The following is a 24543-nucleotide window of genomic DNA, read 5'->3' as shown; positions in this document are numbered from 1 at the left end:
CCCAAGCACAGGCACAGATGGGCCCCCAGGCCAGAGACGCCTCAGTGCATGCACTAAAGCAGCAGGGGCAGCTCAGCTAGGAGGCTAGGGGCCCACAAGGTTGGATCTACCCTCGCCCAACTCCTGTCCGCACCCATGGTAACCATGGAAACATAACCACCCCCTCTGCCAGCTGCCTGGGTTTAGACAACCAGGCCTGGCCCACCTCCACCCAGCCAAGGCCTGAACTGATGCCAGGCCAGCCACAGAGTGGTTGCAGGAAGCACTGGGATTGGGTGATTTGGTCAGTCCAGCCTTCCAGCACAGCTTGGGAGGACTACCACAGGAGCCTCCACACCTTGCTGCCTGGGCTGGGGTCAGGCAGGGCTTAGTCAGCCAGCACAGTGGCCAGCAGAGCCAGCCGCATGGCCCCAGATGCCCTCTGCCTGTGGGCTAACAGCTACTGTGGGGTAGTAGCCCTTGCTGCAGCAGCAGCAGCCTCTGGGACTCATTGACGGGGCTGTCTGGCTGCTGCTCCTCCTGCCCAGGCCGCTCAGCCAGCCCCCCGGGGCTGAGGATGTACCGACAGTCACTGGGGGTGCCCCCCACGGCCCCCAGGCCACTGCCATCTCCAGCCCCGCTGCTGGCCGGGTCCCCGCCAGGCAGCTCCAGGTTGCCTCCCTCGGCAGACTCCTGGGCTCCCTCAAGGTTGATATACAAGGGGTCCTGGCTGGCGGATAGCACAGACAGGCGGCCCAGGACATTCTCCAGCTCCATTCGCAGACATGTGAAGCTCGGGCGCTGCTTGGGGTCGGCGCTCCAGCACTGGTACATGAGCTCATACCTGGGGCAGAGAGAAGGGTGAGGGGACGCAGTGAGGAGCCAGAGAAAGGAGGAGGGTCCTTCTCTCAAAAGCAGAGGCCCTTTAATCATATGAAACCAGGATTTAGAAAAATGTGATTGAGGGAGTTCTCTGGTGGCCTAGTGGTTAAGATTCTGGGCTTTCACTGCTGTGGCCCCAGTTCAATCCCTGGTCAGGGAATTGAGATCCCACAATCCAAGCAGTGCAGCCAAAAATTTTTTAAAAAATTAAAAAAGAAAGAAAAAGAAAATAAAATGTAATTGAACACTCTAATATATAGGGCTTACTATGTATCTGGCACTCTTCTAAGCATTTTACATTTATTATTAATTCTCCCAATACTGTGAAATAAGTGATCCCTATTTTACCAACGTTCAAACTGAGGCACAGAGAGGTTAAGAACCTTGACTAAGGTCACACAGGTAGAAAGTGATGAAGCTAGGTGGGTCGGGTCCAGAGTCCCTCTTACGCTATTTTGGGAAGGGGTAGTAGGAGTGTTTTTGTCTTGTGGAACACAGCCTGGAGTCAGGGTTATTTTACGGGGGTGATTTGGGAATCCACCCTTTGTCCTAAATCCTCACCTGTTCAGGGGGTCTTAAATCCTCATTGTTCATGAGGATTCTCACCTTCCAGAATCTGAGAAAAGCTTCCAGCCCTTTTCCCCTGGCAGGGACACTTTTTACAATTTCAGGAGCTTTGCAGATTCCCTGAGGTCTTATCCCTGTTCCCAGGGAATGCCTCATGCTGAGAAAAAATAAGTAAGTAAATAAATAACAGGAAAGGGTTGAGACCAGATCTAGTCATAGCAAATGCCTGACTTTCTTGCCTGTGCCCACGATAAAAGCCCCAAACACTCCTCCGACTCCAGCCCTCCTAACAGGGGCCTCCAACGATGGGGGGAATCATGCCAGACACTGAATAGGTCGTGGGAAGGGTCCAGGCCATGGGTATGTGGCCAGGCTGGAATACACTGTCAAGGCCATGCCAGGAGCCAACTGGCGCCTGTCCACCAGGCTGCCTGGTGGGAGGCCAGCGCCTGCCCACCCTCTATTGACAACACTAACTCCAGCCCCAGATGACGCTAAGCCAGGGCCTGGTCCCCACTGCCCAGCAGAACCTCTGTGGCTCCAGAGGCCCAGGCAGGCTACAGCCACCGGGAGACCTGGCCTTTCTGCCCCTGACATGCCTGAGCTCTGCTGAGACGTAGGGCCTGGTTCATGTACTCAAATTGCCCTCTCTCCCACAGCCCAACCTCAGGGCACTTCAAACCCACTGTCCTAGAGAAAGAGGACCCTACCATTCAGGCTGAGCCTTCCTCTGCCTGTCTCCATTCTTGGACCTCTTGAGGTCCAACCTCAGAGCAGGAAATAGGTTTGTGGACTCCTTCCCTCACTAGGACTTGTACTAGTGAAAAGGTCCTCCGGAGGCCCAGGGAAACTCTGGCTTGCATGGGGTGGTAGAATAATACTAGAATAGACAAATCATAGTTGGGTTCATGGTTAACAGGCACATTCTAAAATCACACAGATCTAGATTCAAGTCCCAACTCATTCACTTAATCGCTGTGTGACCTGGGTCATGTTACTTAACCTCTTTAATCCTAGTTCCTCATCTACAAAATGGGAATAATAATAGTCTTTTCCTCGTAGGGTTAGAGGAGGATTACCTGAAAGAATGCCTGTAAAGAACCCAGCGAATGTTAGTGATACTGTCTTCTAGTCACAAGGGGCTCATGACTCTCCCCCGTGCAGTGAGTGTATCACCACCCTGCCCCACTCCCAAGGGCTCTGGGCTTCCAGAAGGGAGAGGAGGCAGTACCCTTCTCCCAGGATCTCAGTTTGTTATCTTAGGTCTCTCCACTCCCTCAGAGAGGAGGCCAAGACAAGAAAGGAACCCAACCTCCCGCCCCCAGCGCCCCCTCCCTGTCAAGCAAGGAATGTGAGGGAGCAGCAGTTTTTTTCCTGCCCCTGGGCAGCACTCCCTGAGGGGGAGGGAGAGCTCAGCCTTAGGGAAGGAGTGGGGGTGGGGAAGAGGTGACAGGGAAACCTGCACTGTTGCTCAACCCTGCACCTTCTGCCCTTAGGTGGGATTCCTGGTTCTCCCTGGAAACTGGAGAAAACAGAGTGATAGGAAAAGGCTGGAGCAAGAAACATGGGATGGTAAAGGGGGAGAGAAAGAAAACAGGAGCAGTAGATGAAGAGGGAGTTTGGGGTAGAGGTCAGACTTCCCTCTAATGACGAGGACATGTCCACAAAAAAAAAAAAGAAAAAAAATTAAAGTTTAGTTGCGGATCGGAGCTCCCAGTGGGCCAGCAGCTGTTGCGGCGGCCATGAGCTGAAACCCCAAATACCTGCTTCCTCCCAGAATCCCCTTCCTGGGGCACTCACACGTCCTCCATACACTCCGGAGGCTGTTTCAGGCGGTTCCCGCCGATGAGGTAGTTGTAAATCTCAGCGTTCTCAATGCCAGCATACGGCGTCTGCCCACGAGTCATGATCTCCCACATGGTCACCCCGAAGGCCCACTGGGACAGAATCGAGGTTGGAGGGGAGATGTCACTAGGCTTCCTGAGCCAGGCAGAGTCCCGAGGCAAGCATATCTTGGGGCTCCGGGGCCTCATAACGGGGCAGCCAAAGCCCAGAGAGCAGTGCTAAAGGCCCACCCACGCACTAGTCCGCACTACTGTGTTACCGTCAAGTCTCACTCTGCCGCCCTGCTCACCACGTCACTGTGCACAGTATACAAGTTGTCAGCCAGGCTCTCCAGGGCCAGCCACTTGACGGGCAGTTTGGAGGCACAGCCCTGACGATAGTAGTCCCCACTATAGATCTTCCGGGAGAGTCCAAAGTCGGCCACGCACACCGTCATGTCTTCTGCCAGCCTGTGAGGAGTGTCGGAGGATGGGGTCAGCCTTCTGCCAGGCTGGCAGCCTAAATCCAGAGCATCTTTGTTCTCAAGCCGTCCCCTCACGTAGCAGATACTGTCCCAGGTGGGAGCTGACCATTAGCTAGCTCTTCCTGGCACTGCTTCCTGCCTCCCAACCCCAAGCCCTCCAGAATTCACATACATGCAGTTCCGAGCAGCCAGGTCTCGGTGGATAAAGTTCCGGGAGCTCAGGTACTCCATGCCACAGGCAATGTCCACCATGAACCGAACCAGGGTCTGCAGGGGCAGGTTCTGGTGGGCAGACAGGGCGAGCTCAGGCTAGACCCAGCCAGGGCAGGATGAATGGGATTCCCTGGCCAGAAAGCCTAAAGACTGTCCTCAGAATCACTGAAAGGAAGGGGATGAAGGGGCTTCCCAGTGCAAGGAAGCCTTGGCAAATCTGAGGGAGAGCACCCAAAAGTTAAGACTCCCCAGTCTGGGGCTCCACGGGACTCTTCTCTCAGGAAGGGGCCTTGCCCAGCCTAAATTCCCAGCAGGGATTTGTGAAGGAGAAGGAAGCCTGTTAGCAAAAAAAGTCAAACTTGGAGCCCACCTTCTCCCAACCAACTCAGTTGGCCCTATCCACCAAGCCAACCTCTCTCCCAGGGTCTTTGTCCCTTTCCAACTCCTGGCTGCTCCCACCCCAGGCACTCACAAAGGGGTTCTCCCCAATCCGGGAGGCGAGCAGGAAGGCGTGCAGGTCCCCGTGCTTCATGAAAGGCAGGATGACCATGGGGGTGGGGAGACGGCCTTTGGCCCTGCTCCGGAGGCTCACCCCTGGGGACAAGGGAGAGTCAGTGGGGCACATAAAGGTCAAGGGACAGTTCAGGCATCTGTATGAGACCCTACCTGCTGGGTTCTACCTCTAGCCCTGGTTCTGCTACCTCTTTCCTCATTAAGTTCCACACTGGCCTGGTGACTACCCAGGAGGGACTCTGGCTGCCCCCCCAGTCTCTGGAGCATCTTCTCTGTCCCCTCTTCCTCCTCCTCTGTTGATATGAGCAGCCTTCACGGAACAGGGTCTGCAAACTGAACTCCTTACCTAGAGCCTGATCAGATTTCAGCCAGGCCGCTCCTTGCTCTTTTGGTGTCTGCTTACTCACCAGGCGAAGTCCGAACTTCTCTCCCACAGAACTGCCCTCGCAGTTGGGGGAGCGTAGTTTTAGCCCTATTTTACATTTACCTCCCCCAAGAAGGGGCTCACCAACAAGCTTGGCCACGTGTGGGTGGTCAAACTCCTTCATGCAAGCCGCTTCCCTGAGGAACTCTTCAATGTCGCTTGAGGCAATTATGTCAGCTGGGAGGAAAGGAGGGAGGGAGTGAGGGAAATGTGCCCCCAGTGGGCCCAGGAAACAGTCCGGCCATGAGCAGGAGAAACTCCCACGGGCTGGTGCTATCCAACAATTTCTCCACTCGCTCATGCCTTCCCTTTGGTTTGGAGAGTCAAACGGCTCAACCAACCACAGCTTTAATCACCCCGAGTGAAACCAGAGGACAGTCACTGCTGACAGCAGGGGACAAAGGCTGGGGCACCAATGAGTGTGGGTTTATGCTTGTGAATTATTGACATGGTACAGACAGCATCCCACTTAGTGCTAACTCGTCTTGCAAAGTCTAGGGGCCTAGCAGAGCCTGCTTCAGGATCAGCCACCCCTTTCACCCTCCCAAGTGACGTCCTCACTCCACTCTAGTACTATTCTCCACTCACCTTTCAGCATCTTTACAGCCACTTTCACAAAGGAGCCATCCTCCTGCTTCAACTGGGCCTCCCTCACTGAACCAAACTCTCCTAGGAACCGATCCAAATGATGGTAAGTCCCCTTGGCCTCCTGTCCCCAACCCAGAGCCCTCCCAGGGGACCCCTCATAGGGACACAAAATCATTAGACTCTGGGGCCACTGAAAGAGGCTCCCTCGTTCATAGCAAAGCAAAGTATGCTGGGCTGGGTGTGATGACACCTCATCCCTCCTCGTTCACAGCCTCCATTCCCCCAAACATCCCAAACCCAGGAGTCTACAAGCATATGCCGTTCATAGGAGCTGACCTAAATCCACACCCTCAGAGTGACGGGAGCAACCAAACACACCGGGACATGGCAACTCATGCCAATCCCTGCACAGCCTCACACACCTTTGCCCAACATCCGGCCCAGGGTGAACTGCTGCTCTGGGATGAGTACATCCTCCAGTTTGTCCTTCAGCTCATCACTGATGCCCAAGCTGTCCACTGTGGGGAGGCGGGTGGTGAGAAAGGGGAGGGACCTCTCTGGTTCCAGATCCAAAACCCAGCCTGCCTCCTGCACCCCAGACTCCACCCTCAAAGCAGAGATGAGCTTAGGTGAGCTCTCCCACAGCTGGGCCGGCGATTTCCATGAGGATGGGTCTGTGTCTTTTCCACGGTGTGCTTAGGACTCATCAAGGTTCAGACCTATTGGTCAAATTAATAAGAGGAATGCAGATAGGGGTCCAAGATAACCCACTTTTTCCTCCTATGGCTCCCCACCACTCACTCACGTGTGGCCTCGATGCGCTCGGGCCTTTCCCGATTGAAGGATCGTGCTGCCCGGAAATGAACTGCCGGCTCCCCCCGGGCCATGACACTGTCAAAGGCTTGCCTAAAGGGAAACCCAGGACTTGGAGTCAGCTCCAAGGTCTTCAGTTACCACCTGCCTCTCCCTCTGTGCACCCCCCCCCCTTACCCAAACCGTGTCTCCTTCCGTGTCTTTCGAAGCAGGATGAGGGCCAGGGCAGCAGCCGTCACCAGGGCTGTCAGCACACCCAGGACCACAGGCACCCAGGATGTGCGGCTGTGGGGAGCACCCCGCCGGCCTGTGGGAGACAGGGGCAGGAAGCAGCACGAGCTAGCCTGATTCCAAGGAGGTCCTTTAGAATTTTCCAGTGATGGCCGTCTGGCCTGGTCAAGAGGCTCCTCTCACTCAGTAAGGGTCCAGAGTGGAAAGAGGCTCCAAAGGAAGAGCCAAGGGTTCCTACTCTGCCAGTGACAGGCGCTGACTGTTGGGACCTACAGCACGACCAGGGATTTCTATGCTAGCTGGAGGGCAGGGGGAGGAGAAGGAGATATAACCTCGGCCTCAAGTGCTTGACTCTGAGTCTTTGGGCCTCTTCAGAGAGGAGGCACTGCCAGCCTCCTCCCATCAGTGTAGGTTGCCCTTGAAAGCCTCCATCCCCTGCCCCCTTCCCCTTACAGGTCTTGCAGGTCTTACCTGCATGGTCATGAGAAGAGACCACCAGCGGCTGACTCCAGGGCCCACAGCCAACTGCACTGGAGACACACACACGCACAATCAGGTCCTTCTGGGGATCCCAGCCCGTCAGGTTGGCCCTGGTCCCCTCCACTGTCAGCTCACCCTGCAGCCAGGAAAAACCCCCATCGCACACTGAGCCTGAGTAAAAGGCCTCCAGCTGGGGCCTGAAGTCAGAAAAAGGTCTCGCTAGGAACGTGGGAGGTTAGGGACACTGTGGGTTCAGGGGCTGCAGGAACACAACCTGCTGGGAGTCATCACATTCCTGCCGCAGGCTGCAGAGGCCTCTCCTGAACACAAACAAGGCTCAGTCCGAGAATGCAGACGTGGGGGATGGGCGGGAACTGGGGGGTGGGGGAGGATAAGAAGGCTTTATCTGTGTCCTTCCCCAGTTTGTGCAGGAATGCGCTTCCTGCTTTCTTTTCAAAGTGGACACTGGAGGCAATCTTAACAGGAGATATAATCCAATGAAGAGTGCAGCTTGCAGGGGAGGGCGGGAGGGGTACACTCCCCGGGATGGTAACAGGCCCACCAAGGCCCCCAGGCTCACCAAGGACAGCCATTCTGAAGCTCAGAAGGCCTCAGAGCCCTGAGGGCCGACTCTAGTAGTCAGCAGAAGCTTTCCTTACCTGGGTTCCGTTGTCTTGAACCCAGGACAGTTTATAGGGTCCCAGAGGGCCTTCTAAAGGACCTTCAGGGATCACTTCTTCCCACTCCAGGATGAGGCCTGAGTCTGTGTGGATGGCATGGAGGTTCTGGGGAGCAGTGGATGGGGCTGTTCCCAAAAAAAGAAGGTTGCTAAGAGTCCTGCCCTACCCACCACCGCTACCCCATGCAGGTCTTTGGAACCAACTCCAAAGAACCAAATAGCTCAGAGAACGACACGTGGGGGAAGAGTCTGCTTCCCAGGTCTGACTGCTCTCACCCATCGCTCTGGGGAGTACGGGTGGGTAATGGCAGGACCCGTACCATCCCAGTTAGGCAGGGTATTGCTCTTCATCACCTTGGTTACTGCCTCAGCAACATCCTTCACTCTCCTCTCACAACCCTGCCAGTCTCCTTGCAATTGCTAGGAACTCCAAGCAAGTTTGTGCCATAGGGTCATTGTACTTTGTGCCCTCTTCCTGCAGTGATTTCCCCCAAATATGGCTCTTTCCTTATCATTCAGACCTCAGATCTCTGTATGGGGGTACTCCTGGAGCACCCTGGGGCACTCTTCACCACCATATTACCTGATCTTTCCCACTTTGCTTGTCTGCCCCACCCACTAGAACTAGAGCTGAATGGGAGGGGGACTGGATTTATCTCCAGGTAGCAACAGGCCCTCAGTAAAGTGTTTGCTGACTGATGCATGATCCTCCCTCTCAGGCAGCCCTCTCTCAATCAACGCCATTCAGAACTGGAGCCAACACTACCCCTACTACCCCAGCCCCCGGCCCCATTCATCCATGCCCAGGTACTCTGCTCTGTAAGTCCCTTACCTAGACCCTTTGTCCGAAAGGGCACCCAGTCAGCATATGGAGAAGGCCCCAAGGCATTGGCACAGCGAACCCTGAGGCTATAGTTGGTGGCAGGTGCCAGGTCCCGGAGCAGACAGGTAAAAGGTGGCACAGGGACCACAACAGCCAGGACCTCCCAGCCTCCTGGGGCCTGAGTCACCTACAGAAAAACAGAAAATTAATTATGTGGGACTTCTCTGGTGGCACAGTGGTTAAGAATCTGCCTGCCAATGAAGGGGACGTGGGTTCGATCCCTGGTCCCGAGAGATCTCACATGCCACAGAGCAACTAAGCCCGTGAGCCACAACTACTGAGCCCACGTGCCACAACTACTAAGCCCACATGCCCTAGAGCCCATGCTCCACAGCAAGAGAAGCCACCACAATAAGAAGCCTGCACACCGCAACGAACAGTAGCCCCCGCTCACCACAACTGGAGAAAGCCCATGTGCAGCAACGAAGACCCAACGCCGCCAAAAATAAATAAATAAAATTTATTTTAAAAAAAGAAAATTAGGGCTTCCCTGGTGGCACAGTGGTTAAGAATCCGCCTGCCAATGCAGGGGACATGGGTTCAAGCCCTGCTCCGGGAAGATCCCACGCGCCACGGAGCAGCTAAGCCCATGAGCCACAACTACTGAGCCTGTGCTCTAGGGCCCGCGTGCCACACTACTGAGCCCGCGTGCCACAACTACTGAAGTCCACGCACCTAGAGCCCGTGCTCCGCAACAAGACAAGCCACCGCAATGAGAAGCCCGCGCACCACAACAAAGAGTAGCCCCCGCTCGCCACAACTAGAGAAAACCCCTGTGCAGCAACGAAGATCCAATGCAGCCAAAAATAAATAAATAATTTTTTTAAAAAATAAAGGAAATTAATGATGTAAGGCAGGGAGGTTTCTTAGGCATGTGAGATGAGATGGAAGATGGGACAGGTAGGGGGATGGTTGGGGGACTTGAGTTAATGCCTCTTCAAGTCTATCAGCAGAATAGCCAAGACTTGGAAACAACCTAAATGTCCACTGACAGATGAATGGATAAAAAAGATGTGGTACATATATACACAATGGAGTATTACTCAGCCATAAAAAAGAATGAGATAATGCCATTTGCAGCAACATGGATGAACCTAGAGATTATCATACTAAACGAAGTAAGTCAGGAAGAGAAAGACAAATACCATATGATATCATTTATATATGGAATCTAAAATATGACACAAATGAACGTACCTACGAAACAGAAACAGATTCACAGACAGAGAACAGACTTGTGGTTGCCAAGGGGGAGAGCGGAGGAGGAGGGAACGATTGGGAGTTTGGGATTAGCAGATGCAAACTTGTATTATATAGGATGGATAAACAACAAAATCCTACTGTATAGCACAGAGAACTATATTCAGCATCCTGTGATAAATCATAATGGAATATGAAAAAAATATATATAACTGAGTCACTTTGCTATACAGCAGAAATTAACACAACATTGTAAATCAACTATACTTCAATTAAAAAAGTCTATCAGCAGACACTTGCAACCCACCCCTTCCCACCCGCCACCACACCAGGTTCCATGCCTCCATGTCTTTGCAAACGCTGTTCCCTTTGCTGAGAATAACCTTCCTAGCAAAGTCCAACTCATCCTTTAAGATTCAATGCAAATACCACTCTCTCTGTGAAAGTCTTTCTCAAATACTCGAGAAAATCCATGCTCCTTTCTGTTTGATGCATAATTATGTTAGAGTGGATACCACTCTTTGTAACTGTTTACATGCCAATGCAAACTCTCAGAGCAAAGTAACTGGGAGCCTATGGGCACCATGAACCAGGCCTGCTCCTTACATTTTGGGGACCCAGGGCAAGAGTACAAATGGAGATCCAGTGTACCATATGACTAAATATTTAAACGTTAAAAATCAGCGAAAAGACTATTAAGTAAAATATTTTCTATCTTAATGTATTGACAAACAAAGCTACAAAACAACCTGGAAGATCGGGTTTACATTTATAATTCTCCAAATCCTTGGGAGTCCCAAGCCAGAATGTGGTGGCACAAGAAGAGCCAGGCTCCAGCCAAAGGTCTGCAACATGAGGGACATCACGTGCATGGCTGTGGACAGTGCTGCCTGCATACCTACTCCCCCTCAAATGGCTGCCCTTTGAGCTTAGAGGTGCACATACCTTAGCATGATCCATCCTTGGGAGGATGGACCAGGGAGAGGCCCATATAGGCCCCAGAAGCAGACTCAAATTAAGGGGAGAGGGGTGTGTCCTGGTGAGCTGGATGGGAGTGTTCCCTTGGCCCTATGGATTCCCTGCCCAGGGGCAAGGGGTGCAACCAAAGGAGGGCCAGAGTGGGATCCTCTAAAGGGTGGAGCCGAGAGCAGGGGCCTTTGTTGCCCAAGAGAACTGCCTAGAACCATGTCAAAGGTGCTCATTAAATACCTTTTGAGTGAACAGACAAGAATGAACAAGCCTGAACTGCCTCATTTTTAGTATCATCTTACCCAGCTTTCCCACTGTCTGGGGCCTAGGACCTCTTCTGGTCCCCCCGTTCTCTTTGGCATGGGTCAGAGGTTGGGGCACAAGAATGCAGGTATCAGATAAGTCAAAGGTTTGGGTTTTCACCCACATAAGAAAAACTCTTCCAGGTATCCCCAATCTGCTCTAGTCATCTGTTTTCCAGCCTGAAGAATGCACAGGTTGAGCCGATCTGCCGTCACTTGATTGCTAGAGCACCCTATGATAAGGGGCAGTGGCCAGGGCTCTTCCTGGTAAGGGAATGTCACCTGAATAGAGCTGGAGACCAAGCCCCATGGGCAAGACTAGGTAAACGTGATACCACTGTCAACAAAGTGCCACCAAGGCAGCCAGAAGGGGCACAGCCAGGAGAGCCTGTCCGCCCTCTCCACCTACCTGGACCGTACAGGATTGGAGCAGGGCTTGGCCATCGGCACCTGGCGTCCAGGCCACACTGGCATTGCTGCTGGAGAGCTTCGTCACTGTGATGTTGAAGGGGGCTGCAGGCAGTGCTGTGGATGGGGACTTAGAGTCAGTGCCCGGGGAGGATAGAAAAAGAGGGAGAAAGCATGGGAGTCGAGCCTTGAGTTCCTCCCTAGGGTTCCCCCCCAAAAAAACTTCAGATGGCTACTCAGCACGCCCAGGACCACAGTAATACACAAGTCAAGCCACTGGCAGCGAACAGCTGCTTATAACCCGAGAGAGCGCCTAGGCTGTGGAGAGAGGTTACTGCTCCCTGAATCGGGGGCCCTGTCTGACCAAGAAATAGGGTAAGATAATGTGTGTCTGGCGGCGGGGGGCGGGGGGGAGCATGGCACCTCGGCCTTGGGAGATACCAGTGAGAGGCAGCTGACCCTGCGGCCACAGCCCATTCCTGCACACACCGGCTCTCTTCCCCTTTCCACCCTGCCCGCTGTGCACAGCAGCCCTTTGGGTCTCCTCTATCATCCTGCTAGGCTGTTATCCCCACCCCCATTCCCTCGACAGGGGCTGGCAGAAGCAAGATTGGGCCTGAGCCTTGACCATCTCCTGCTGGTTCCCTCCCTCCTTCCCTCCCAAGGACTCTGCTTCGTGATGGGAAATCTACTGTGACGTCAGGTTTCTATTCTCATCTCAGCCATGGCAGGGTCTCAGGTGCTCCCACTAGGAACGGAGCCATGCCAATTAACCCCTCATCCGTCAGATCCCAGCAGGACCCAGGCGAGCTGGAACAGCAAACAATTTTAACTTCACCCACAGCCTGCTGAGAACGCCCCTGCCTTACTGCCCCTCACCTCCCAGGGTCCTCCTACCTTGAAGACGAACAGTGGCTGGGCGAGAAGAGGCCAGGCCTTTTACGTTGTGAGCTTCACAGGAGAACACAGTGCTCTGGGTCACCCCTGGGGCCAGAAAACCTCAGTCAGCACCGCCCCCCAGCATCAAGTCCCACTCAGTCTGGGATTGGGGATAGTCAGGTTCTGGGTCTGAATATCCTACAATATCCAGCCAAAGGAAAGGTTCCACAGTGTGGGCCCGGATATAAATCCCAGGGCTGGGGCTCTGTTTTCTCATCTCCCAAATGGGAGAATTGTGAGAACCAACTGATGCAACATATGTAAAGTGCACGGCACACAGTAAAGCACTTGAGAAATGTTATACTGCCCCTCCCATCACAATCCCATCTCCCGCGGACAGTACAAAGCTGCCTCCCTTTTCTGGTCACTACTTTATTGCACATTCCAGGGCCCTTCTCTGTTTGCTCTGTGCCATATCATTGTTCTATTTGCAGAGTCGCTGCCTTTCAATAGTTCTCTGCTCCTTATGCATGTGTCTTATCTCCCCAGTTATACTAATTCCTGGGGGGCTGGACCGATGGCTTCTATTTCCTTTGTACTCCCTTGATCTCCCATGGTGCCTAGCACAGTGTGCTGTGTGGAGTGGGAGTTCAGTGAGTGCTTATTCTCAAGCTGGCTACCTGACGGTCCCAACCACGCACATCTGGAGAGAACTGAATCCAACCTCCCTTCTCATCTGCTCCAACCCAGCGCCTCCTGAACAGGATCAGATCCTGCAGTCCACCTCCTTTGAAGATGCGTATTCCTAAGGGACTTGGCAGATCAGAGTCCGTCCCTCCCACCTTACAGTACATGAGACTAAGCTCAGACTCCCATCTTTTTCGGCCAGTTCAAGCCTTGACCAGAAACGTTAACTTTGTTTCACAGGTTAGCAAGTCTCACAAGTGTGTAAGGTATGTGCCTGAGGATCCTGGGGTCCAGGTGGGTGGGCAGGCGTGGCTGCTTCTGGTCTAACTCTGTGGAGGTGTGGACAGATACAATTGTTTGGGAAAGGTTTGGAGATTTCTGGAAAAGGCCATTAGAAGAGGAGGCCCCTGTATCTTTGTGCTGGTTTCCCCCTCCCCCTTTTCCTTCCCCCTGCCATTCCCCACTCTGCAGCCTGAGACTCTTTACTTCTAGGCAAGTCTGCCAGACACTCCTCTTAGCTCTGCATGGGCTGGTTCCTGGCTTCTTCCCTTGGGAGGGGTGGGGGGGGGGTGGGTGCCCCTGGTCCCACACATTAATCTTCCAGGGCCAGCTGTGCACGGCCTAGACTGCTGTGAACGAAGGAAAGAGGCTCCAGCATCTCCTTAGGCACACGCAGCAGGATCACCACTAATCAGCCCACCAGGCCAGCCTAGCACACCTGACTAATGAGCTTAGTAATGGTGGGTGCAGCTCAGGTACCCAGGCACTCTGGACACTCATGACCGCAGGCTCAGTGATTTAAGCAGATTTGAACTCTGCCAGCCTCACCACCCCTGCTCAAAGCCCCTCCTGAGGCTGCTCACCTGTTACATTTAAAACGGAAGGAGAGGGAGCAGGTCCCCCAACCTTCGTGCCTCCTCTCCACCAGACAATGGTAACAGGTTCTGGGGGACCCACGGCCTCACAAAACAGTTGGAAAGGGGCATTGGGTGGCACTGCCAGATCTTTTGGCTCCACAGTGAAAAATGGCACACCTAGGGGGAAAAAGGCGGGTGGGGAGTGAGCCTTGCCACCTCTCAGCTTCCGACTGCCCAAGCCACAAGTCTGCTACCATCTGAAGCCCTCTATGCGGAAGGTCCCACAGGCCCTTATGATTGGGTCAACTGCAGAACAGGCATCTAGCTTGAGGGGGGAAGCTTCTCTTCTTTGGCCCCCTCAGGGATATCCTTTATGCTGTACCCTTGGGCCTGACAGATTCTCCCTTTTCAGACCTGCTCTAACAGCCCTTCTCAAAGCAAGGGAAGAGGCAGAGGGTGGGGAGCTGGGGGAGGGGCAGTTAAGGGAGGGGGAGTGGGCGGGAGCTTTAGCAGAGTTCTGCTGGCAGGCCCCAGATCCCGTTCAGAGCCCTTTGTTACTTTCTTAGTCACTTTGTTTTCCGGGGTTGAACAGCTTTGAGCTCCTGCAGCTGCGGATCCTTCCTCCCCTCCCCCATCCCCCCCCCTCCTGGCCTGGCCACTTGGCAGAACAGGGTCCAGCCCCAGATGGGTGCTTGAGGCTTGTTTGTCAGACAACTGAAACTTGACTGCACCCCATAGATGATGGGTCTTAGTTGCCCCTTTGGCTCTCAAACCCAGACTCCAGTGGGTATGGTCTTCCATGGCTGCACCAGGCCTGGAGTCTGGTGCAATCAGGTCCCAGAGGGCAGTGGGGCAGCCCAGCTTCCACTCAGATTTCTTGGGCATAGGGTGGTCACTAGCAGACAGCATCTGCTCCAGGCCAACACGCCCAAGTGGCTCTGCCTCCTCACCTTCTACCGTGAGCCACACTGGCTGGGAGGTCTCGGTTTCGCCCCCATCCTCCACCTGGCACCAGTACCGGCCCGCATCAGAGCGCTCCACTGACTTCAGGCTGTGGAAACAGGACACCAGGTCTCCCAGGGTCAAGGAGGGCAGCTCTGCTGGGCAGATTCAATGGGTTCAGCCTGCCCCCACTTCTAGAAGTCTCTGCAGGTTGCCAAATAAAGAAACCACAGACCTCTGGGCATCAGCATTGCCCCCAGCTCCCAAACCCCATGGAAAGAGCACAACGTGTCCCCAGGCTGGCATCCCACACCTTCCCCCACGGTCCTGCACCTGAGGAAGCCAATCCAGTGCTGCTCACTGACTGGGATGTACACCTGATCCACGCTCTGGACCACAGCCCCGTCCTTCACCCACTGTATCTCAGGCTCCTCCATCCCCTCCACGCTGCAGTTGAGCTTCACCGGTTGCCCCTGAGACACTGTCAGCTTCACTGGGGCTCCCATGAGCTTCAGGCCTGAGAGGTGGGAAGGAGAATGAGTCATTCTGCTTGAGAGGGATCCTGTCTCAAGAAATATCCCCCATCCTACTCCAAAACCTAGGTTCTGTGTCAGGGGGCTCATTATCAGCCAATGGCCAAGGAAGCAGAGGCAGGACAGTGTGGGAGGGAAGGTAGCCTGGACCCGGGCTGGGGGAAGGAGCATGACAAGCTCTCCAGGCACCATTTCTGCCACTGCCAAGTTCCTCCCAGCTGTAAGGAAGTGACTTCTTCCCCGTACCTCCCTGCTGGGCAATGTTAAGTCAGGCCCAACCACCAAAAGGAAAGCAAGCCACGCTGCAACAGTGGGGCGCTTTCATACACCTGGGGTAGGTACTGCCCTGGGAATCACTGCTGCACCCAGTCAGTGCAACAGGCAGCCAGCTCTCCACCCAAGGTGTCTGCCTAAGCCCTGCACTGCTGCTGGCATCCCCCTGCACCCTACCCTAGCAAATGTAAGGAGGCTGAGGAAGGGAAGGAGGGGGTGCTCCCCTGAAGTGGAGAACATATGGCTGCAAAACCACGTCAGAAAACACATGGCAGCCTTCCTGGCAGCCAGCCGCTCTATTAATACCTGAATGGGTGCAGGGGCAGGCGCTGGGAAGGTAGGAGGTAGAAGGGAGGGGAGGGGCCCTGAACAGGGAGCCCGAAACCCCTGAGCTACTCTCACACCAACAGGGGCACTACCCTCTGAACACATACACACACACACACACACACACACACACACACACACACACCTCAGAGAGCGGCAGGTGAACTATCAACATAGCTGAAATCCAGTTCTGCTTCTTCCTGCCCTTTGCTGTGTGACGCAAGGCAAATCCTGAGCGCTCTGATCCTAAGATACATACACCCTTCCGCTTGTAAATACTTGTCACTCTTTCCCTTCCCTTCCCTGAGATGCTGATAAGGCAGGGAGTGCTGTCTGAAAAGAAGGTGCCTGCTGGGTGGCTGCTGCTCTGCCCTGTGTCTCTTCCTACTCCCTTCACCCTCTCAGGACCAGCCACAGCGCAAGGAGGGGTAGCCTTACACCCCATACATGCCCAGCAGTCCCAGGGGTGTGTAGTGTGAACTTGGGGATCCCGGTGCTGCAAGAAGCACTCCTGCCATTGGCAAATGCCTCATGGCTATGTGGGAACACAAGGCTGAGCAAAGATCAGCAACCCTGCCCCAGACCATCCTCCCCAACACGCCCAGTTTCAGGAAGCTCGGAAAAGGCACCGCGACTAGAGTACGCCCAGGTGTTTTCTGTGACTGGGCGCTCTCGAAGCCCCTGTACCTACATGATGTAGGGGTGCCGGTGGGTGCTCAGTCCCAGCCCCTGTGGCTTCAGAGTGGGACCTTCGTTTGTGTGGGGCGGGTAGATGTGGTCCCCAGGACTGGGAGGGGAGAGCAAACAGCTAGGAGCGTCGAGGCGGGAAACGCCAATCCCAAACACCCCCCGCTGACCACTCGGCCCGCAGCCCCGCTCCTTTCCTTACAACCCCGCCAGATGAGCCCGGACGCGAGAAAGTTGGGGGGTGGGGGCCGCGACCCGAGATCCCGCGGCGAACGCACCGCTGAGCCCCCTCCCCCCTCCCGAGCCTCGGCCTTCCAGCTTGGAGCCCCCCGCCCAATTCTCCGGCCCGCCCAGGCCCGGGGCTCGCTCGGCTGCCGTCCCCGGGCTCCGACCCCGACCGCGCCCTTCCGCAGCCCCCCGCTTTCCGCCGCCCCCCGGGCCAGCCCCTACCTGCGGCCGCGGGCTCGGGGAGCAGCAGAGCGGTTAGACCCGCCAGCAGCAGCAGCAGCGGCGACGGCGACGGCGGCGGCGGCGGCGGCAGCGGCGGGAGCCCCGACCGCCCCATGCTCCGCCTCAGCGCCATCGGCGGCGACCCCGCACCATGCCGGGCCCGGCCCGCGAGCGACCAGGGAGGAGGGACTGGAGGAGGAGGAGGGAGTGGAGGAGGAGGAGGGAGTGGAGGAGGAGGGAGAAGAAGGAGGAGGAGGAGGAGGGAGGAGGGCCGAGGGAGGGGCGGGGGCCGGCCCGAGGGGCGGTGCTGCGGCCCGCACTCCGAGACCCGCACCCGCTGCGAGTCGCCGCGGCGGCCGTCAGCCGCGCGGGGTCCTGAGGCCGCTTTTGGGCCACCGCGCTCCTTCCACAGCCGTCGCCGCCGTCGCCGCCGCCGCTGATTCATGTTCTTCTCGGAGCCGCCGCCTCCTCCCCGGCCGGCCCGCCCGCCGGCAGCCGGAGCTCGTACCGCCCCCCCGCGGAGCCCCGGGCGGCTCGCTCCGAGCTCCAACCCGGCCGCTGACTGCCCGGCCTCCGGCCGACCTCCCCCCGCAGACCTCCGCAGCCCCGGCCGGCACCCCCTGCCCCAGCTGCCCCAAGGCCGGATCCACGGATCTGGCTCGGTCCCCTGCACGGGCACCCCAGCCGCGCCCCTCCTTTCCCTAAGGACTCCAGCATCTTTTCAAACCCAACACTCCAGATCCTTCCCTCCAAACCTTGCTAGAAGCCTCTACCACACCCCAACTTTTGTCCAGACTGATCACAGAACCCAGCACCCTCCTCTCAACACAGAAAGTATCCCCTAGATACTCCCAACCATGAGGCCCCCTGAAATTGTCGTGACTCAGTGCTCCCGCCACAGGATATACTAGCACACCTTCCTGCCTCTTTCATGAGCCTTTCGCCCAAATTCCCCACCTTCGTACTCCATTTCCCACCCCTTTATCTCCAAGACCTTGGGCCTTGGGTCTTGAGTTTTATGAGATCTTGGTAATACTCAGGTTTTATCTGCTATCCCCACTGCTACACTACATAGGTCAAAGCCCAATGGCCCATATCTTTTGGGGCTGTCATTCTCCCTAGTTGCTTCCTCTGCTTTTTGCCTCCATGCCCCAGGATGTGGTGTGAAAGTTGGCTGTCTTCACAATATCCAATAAAACATTAGCTATTATTAGTAGACCACCTTGCACACAGTAGGCACGCCATAAGTAAGTAGACAGATGCCTGTTAAATGAATGAATAATTGCCTCAGAACTTGGCCTGCCCCACAACCAGTAATCAAGGGGATGGCCGTGCCCACAGACATCCTGTCAGGCAGAGAAAGAGCTAGTTCCAAATCCAGTCTACCAAATGTTCCCCTCCTCTTTCCCTTGCCTTTACTGTCCCCAGGAGCCTACACTCCAAAGGGCCCTTCCCAGAAGTCCTGGTTGGGGAGGAGGGACAAGCCACTCAGTGCCCCCTCCAACCCACCTTCCACTTCCCTGCAGCCTCATTGGATCTTTTCAGGGATTCTCCTGAGCAGCAGGGGCCTGCCTCTTCTTCCTCTTGGCCCCATCAGTGCTTGTTTATTAATTATACTAATGATAACAACAGTAGCATTGCAGGGCAGCAGCCTCAGACCCAGCTGGGGGTGCCCCCAGGCGGCATCACAGGGAGAAGCGCTGTTAGAGTTGGATGGCAGGGGCCTGAGCCTCCATTTCACTGAGAGCTCAGGCAATTTTCTGGGGCACTGTGGGTCAGCTTCAGGACTCTTTCCTAAAGGAAAAGCCGTGCTCCATTCCAGAATCCACAGTGTCTGAGCTCAGGCTGAGTCGGATCAGGGCAGGCAGACAACAGTCTGGGGCAGAAGCCAGATTCACCGGGGCCATGGCTACTGCGGCAGTGCGGTTGCTGCAGCCCTGAACTTGAGCACTTATCATTTCTCAAGGTCCTCTCTCCCACCTCTCCTCTCTGGAGGGGACTTCAAGTTTCCAGTGAAAGGAAATTGTTGACTCTGGCTGACACTGGGAAGACCCCTCCTAGAAGATGTTGAACCCAGAGTCCAAACCCAGCCTTTCACTTCCTTTTTACCCCTTACCCCAACCCTCCCCCTGAAACCCATTTCCTGAACTCTGATGAGAATCCCAGCCCAAGGACCATCCTTTGCTACCAGGCAAAATGGGCTTCTGGAACATATCATGAATACCTCTGCATTCTCCACTCACAGCCTTGACAAACTTCCTACCTCAGCTGCAGGGCTGAGGCACATCACTCTCACCCCGGGGCAGCATATTGTCCATGTGGGGCCTGGCACCCTGAGTGCCTGCCTCCTCTACCCCTGCTTCTGAACCCCTCTCGATTCCTAGTATTTCTATTTGCAGGGTAAAGAGGACTGTGGGGTCCTGGTCTTCTGACTTTCCAGCTCCTACACAGCATGCTTGCCTTCCTGAGCCCTCACAACCCACTCTTCTTACCCATCTCCCCCATCTTTCTCTCTCTCTCTGGGCACAGTAAAGGAACATACTTTAAGGGTATGAGAGCAGGTGTGATTCTGTGGAAGAGGTGTGTAGGTGGGTGAGAGGGTGTGCATTGTGATGTATGAGGGAGGGTGTGCATTTGTGCAAACTCTAAATGTGACTGACGCTTTGTGGGTGGATGGGGAGAAGATGTGTGTGTGTGACTGGAGGAGGTTGGCTGCCTTTGCAAATACATGCCTGCAAAGATCTCCCTTCCTTTTGTAAATGCATTGCTTGGAAGGAAACTAATCGAATCAACAGGAAATGTATTTGACCTAATGTATGAGCAGATGTCCTAGGAGTTCCTGTCCTCAGAACAGAAGCAGAGCCAGTTATGATCTATCCCAGGAGAGAGGAAGGGCCAGCAGCAGCCCCTTATTATGGGTGGAGCTAGGTTGGGCCTTGGCATCACCCTACTCGTGTGAAGTAAGTATTTGCCCACTCTCTGCCTTTTATAATCCACGACTGTCCAAGGAGGCCAAGGAGCCAGAGAAGACAAAGACAAAACTGGAAATGAGAACCACCTGCCCAGAGCAGCAGAACACCTTGATGGCAACTTCCAGCAGTCTCAGGAAGTAGCTGCTTCAGCTTTCTCAGAGTTAGGACTCCACCTCCTGTCCCCACCTCAGGGAGTGGCGGGGAACCAACGTGAGTTATGGGGTCATGGCAGTCTCACTGGCCCTGTGACCAAGGCTATATTCTTTCCCAACTACTGGTTAAAGAGGTAAGAGTTGGGAAGTTCCCTTTAAGGAATGGGGCAGACCACAGACTGTGTTCCTCATCACCTTAGAGAATGCAGGGAATCTATGACTTTGGGGCTTGGAGCAAAACTACGTTACAGGTGTGATGTCAGGGGTGCTGGGGACTATTGCTGTACCTGCCAAACACCCCTTGCCTGAAATCCCTAAGCCAGAAACAATGTCACTCCTTGCCCAGTTGATGATGAAGCAGAAAGTAAGTTCCTAGGAAAGACCACACTCTGAAAGGGGCATTTTCAAATGATCAGGTTTTTCCCCAAAAGCAGGTTTAGGAAGTAGGAAGAGAGCAATAAGCTTGGGGTTTCTGAAACAGCAGATGGGTCCAAACGTGTGGAAGAAAAACAGTTGTCCTCTTCAAAATTTCACCTAGGGATGGCCCTGAGAGAAAAAATGTATCTGTGTGTGAATGCCACATATCTGGCTGTCTGTAGTGCTCTTTTTGACCCACTTTAATAGCAACATGGCAATTTAGGCTATTTTCTAAAACCTTTTTTATTATGGAATACTTTAAACATACACACAAGTAGACAGAAGAGTATAATGACTCCCAAATGTACCCATCATTCTGCTTCAATGATTATCTTAGCCGGTTGTGTTGTATTATCCCCAATTTTTTTTTTTGTTCTTTTGCTGGAGTTTTTAAAAGCAAATCTTAGCCATATAATTAATTTCAGCTGTAAATATTACACTGTGTATCTGTAACAGACTTAAAAAAACTCATCCATATATAGATTCAGATGGTTACATACAGAAATAATTATGGATATGTGTATATATAACAGTATACACATATATTTTCTTTGTCAGCTGAGGAGGGCCAAAAAGCAAGACACCCCAGTAGCAATGAGTATACCTAGCACCCAAATCTTGGTTTCTAATACCATTTTCCAATAAAAAGAACCAAGGATCCTTGGAGAAATGGCTGATTCTAGGACCGGAGGTCCAGTGGTTAGGACTCCTCGCCCTCACTGCCAAGGCCCTGGGTTCAGTCTCTGGTGGGGGAACCAAAATCCCACAAGCCATGTGGTGTGGCCAAAAAAACCACACACACACACAGAAAATGATGGGGTTTATCAAAGGGTCAAATATATACAAGTGAATAAGTTATAATTTATTAATAATTTAAAAGTATATTATAAATTAATAAGTTAATTCATGGAGAGCATAGAAAAATCTCCCATGCAGAATTACAAATAATTTATGTAGACACTCCAGCCTCAAGGAGGGGGAGGACCTGGAACTTCCCTGGTGGTCCAGTGGTTAAGACTCCACACTCCCAATGCAGGGGGCCCAGGTTCAATCCCTGGTCAGGGAACTAGATCCCACATGCTGCAACAAAGATCCCACGTGCTGCAACTAAGACTCGGTGCAGCCAGATAAATAAATATTTTTTAAAAAAGGAGGGGGAGGACCTAAAACCCATAACCCCAGTCTAATCATGAGAAACTCATCAGACAAATCCCAATGGAGGGACATTCTACAAAATATCCTACCAGTATTACTCTAAACTGTCCAAGCCATCAAAATAAAAAAAGTCTATGAAGCTATCACAGCCAAAGGAGCCTAGGGAGTCATGATAACTAAATGTAATGTGGTATGCTGGATGGAACAGGAAAAGGACCTTAGGGAAAATTTGAGGAAATCTGAATAAAGTATGGAGTTTAGTAGTAATAGTATGTCAATATTGGTTTTTCAATTCCAACAAATGTACCATATTAATGTTAGATGCTAATAACAGGGGAAACTGTGTTTGGGGTAAATGGAAGCTTTTTTTCTTTGCAATTCTTCTGTAAATCTAAAGCTATTCTAAGATAAAGTTTATTCGGCACTTCCCTGGTGATGCAGTGGTTAAGAATCCTCCTGCCAATGCAGGGGACATGGGTTCAAGCCCTGGTCCGGGAAGATCCCACATGCTGCGGAGCAAGTAAGCCCATGCACCACAACTACTGAGCCTGCACTTTAGAGCCCATGAGCCACGACTACTGAAACCTGCACGCCTAGAGCCTGTGCTCTGCAACAAGAGAAGCCACCGCAGTGAGAAGCCCGAGCACCCCAATGAAGAGTAGCCCCACTTGCCGCAACTAGAGAAAGCCCACACGCAGCAACGAAGACCCAATGCAGCCAAAAATAAACAAATTTTAAAAATAAAATAAAGTTTATTTTTCAAAAAGAACCACATCCATACCCAATACATTTTTTTTTTTTTGGCTGCGTTGGGTCTTTGTTGCTGCGCCTGGGCTTTTCTCTAGTTGGGGCGAGAGAGGGCTACTCTTCGTTGTTGCGGTGCGTGGGCTTCTCATTGCGGTGGCTTCTCTTGTTGCGGAGCATGGGCTCTAGGCACGTGGGCTTCAGTAGTCGCGGCTCATGGGCTCCAGAGCGCAGGCTCAGTAGTTGTGGCGCACAGGCTTTGTTGCTCCGCGGCATGTGGGATCTTCCCAGACCAGGGCTCGAACCCATGTCCCCTGCATTGGCAGGCGGATTCTTAACCACTGTGCCACCAGGGAAGCCCCATTTTTTAAAAAAAAACACATTTTATTTATTTATTTGGCCGTACCACTTGGCTTGCGGGATCTCAGTTCCCCAACCAGGGATTGAACCTGGGCCGTGACAGTAAAAGCACCGAATTCTAACCGCTAGACCACCAGGGAACTCCCCATACACAATAAAATTTTTTAAAAATACTTAATATCATATAAAACTCAGTTTGTGTTCGGTTTTCCCAAACAGTCTCAAAAAACGTCACTTTATAAGTTTATTTGAATCAGGATACAAACAAGGATGACATGTTTAATTGATAGTCTCTTAATGTAGTTAGAGATGATAGTTAAGTCTAGATGCCTGACTAGATTCAGCTTCAATTTTTTGGCATGAAGGCTTACTAGAACATGTTTTGTACTTTCAGTGGCATCATATCAGGGGGCACATTATGTCCAGTGGCCCCACTTTTAGTGATGTTAAGATTCATCAGTAGGTTAAAAAGTTGACCACCTGATCCATCCATACTAAGTTCTCATCAACCTTTTACCTAATAGCTTTATCAGTTATTGATGATTATTGTCTGGAGCGATTGTTTGATTAGTGGTTGCAAACAGTGATTTTCTACATTCATTCTTCCTGCATTTTTGGATCCAATTTCCCTCCCTCATTCACCATAACTTCTGAACAGTCAGTACAATTTGGACCCTCAAGGTTGGCTAAATCCTAGTGGCTGAAATTTACTGCTGCACTTGAAACCAAGAGAACTAAAGAAGGATTCTGTAGAATACTTAGAAAGTTGTTAGAAATGCAAATTCTTGGGTCCTATTGGAGACCTACTTTATCAGAAACTCAGGTGAGGCCCAGAAGTCTGGTTTAACAAGCCCTCCAGGTGTTTCTGATGCCTGCTAAAGTTTGAGAACTCCTGGACTAACACTGGCTGCCCTAAGACAGCCTTCAATCAAGCAATGATTTACTGAGGTCCTATGTTCATGGCAATATGTTGGGTGCTGAGCATTACGGATGCAAAAAAGAAGGCCTGATGCCCCCAAGGAACTCACAGTCTATACAACGGAACAGGGTACGTACTTATGAAAAGGTAACTGGAGACAGCTGATAGTGGGCAGTATGTTCCCAACATGGCACACAAGTGGTGCAGATGGAAGATTCCAAGGAAAGTTCAGTGAGTAGGCCCAGTTGGCAAAAGTTTAGAGCTGATTCCAACCAGGCCTTAAAGGAAGAAAAAGACTGGGGTGGGATGGAAGGAAAAAGAGACATTGGCACGAACAAAGGCAGGATGCTCAAGAAGTGAATCACCTTGCAGGCAATGAGGCTGTTTTCTCCTCTCCTCATTATCACCATTCCTGCAGTGTTTCTTTCCTTGGGCTCACCTTTCTTTTTTTCTGGTTATCTTCTTGCTCGCCCATAATCACACTGGGGAGGTCACAGTCGAGTCTATGCAGGTTTCTATGTGCTGTCCCTGAGCTTGGGAGTGTAGGATGTGGTAATCCGGGCTGGTGAGTGCGGAAGGGCGTCTGAGGAACCCTTTGCCTCTGTCACGGGTGTTGTATGTGTACAGTGTCCGCCCAGAGCTTCCGCGCTGCGGTGGGACGCAGCAAGCGTAATACCTTCAGGCTCACGACTCCTGAACACCAAAAGGGCAAACCCCTCCCAGGAGTGGGCGGAGCCAGGACCTGAAGAG

At 53.1% G+C, this 24543-nt stretch overlaps 1 protein-coding gene across 1 annotated transcript; it reads right to left on the bottom strand.

The window, feature by feature from the left end:
- Positions 1-432: 432 nt before the first annotated feature.
- On the bottom strand, positions 433-17207 carry TYRO3 (TYRO3 protein tyrosine kinase; the record flags this gene model as incomplete). Its single annotated transcript, XM_082851095.1, has 19 exons — positions 433-823; positions 3229-3365; positions 3563-3722; positions 3909-4018; positions 4422-4543; positions 4971-5063; positions 5475-5555; positions 5897-5992; positions 6280-6380; positions 6465-6594; positions 6990-7134; positions 7658-7803; positions 8510-8687; positions 11441-11556; positions 12337-12423; positions 13869-14039; positions 14813-14913; positions 15138-15321; positions 17075-17207. The coding sequence occupies 19 exons, from the start codon at positions 17205-17207 to the stop codon at positions 433-435; spliced, it is 2682 nt and encodes an 893-aa protein (XP_082707221.1).
- Positions 17208-24543: the final 7336 nt, after the last annotated feature.

Source organism: Leucopleurus acutus (assembly GCF_964270905.1).
Source record: "Leucopleurus acutus genome assembly, chromosome: 1".
Taxonomy (NCBI): Eukaryota; Metazoa; Chordata; class Mammalia; order Artiodactyla; family Delphinidae; genus Leucopleurus; species Leucopleurus acutus.
Note: the sequence above shows the minus strand (reverse complement) of the source record. Positions and strands in the feature narration are given on the sequence as shown.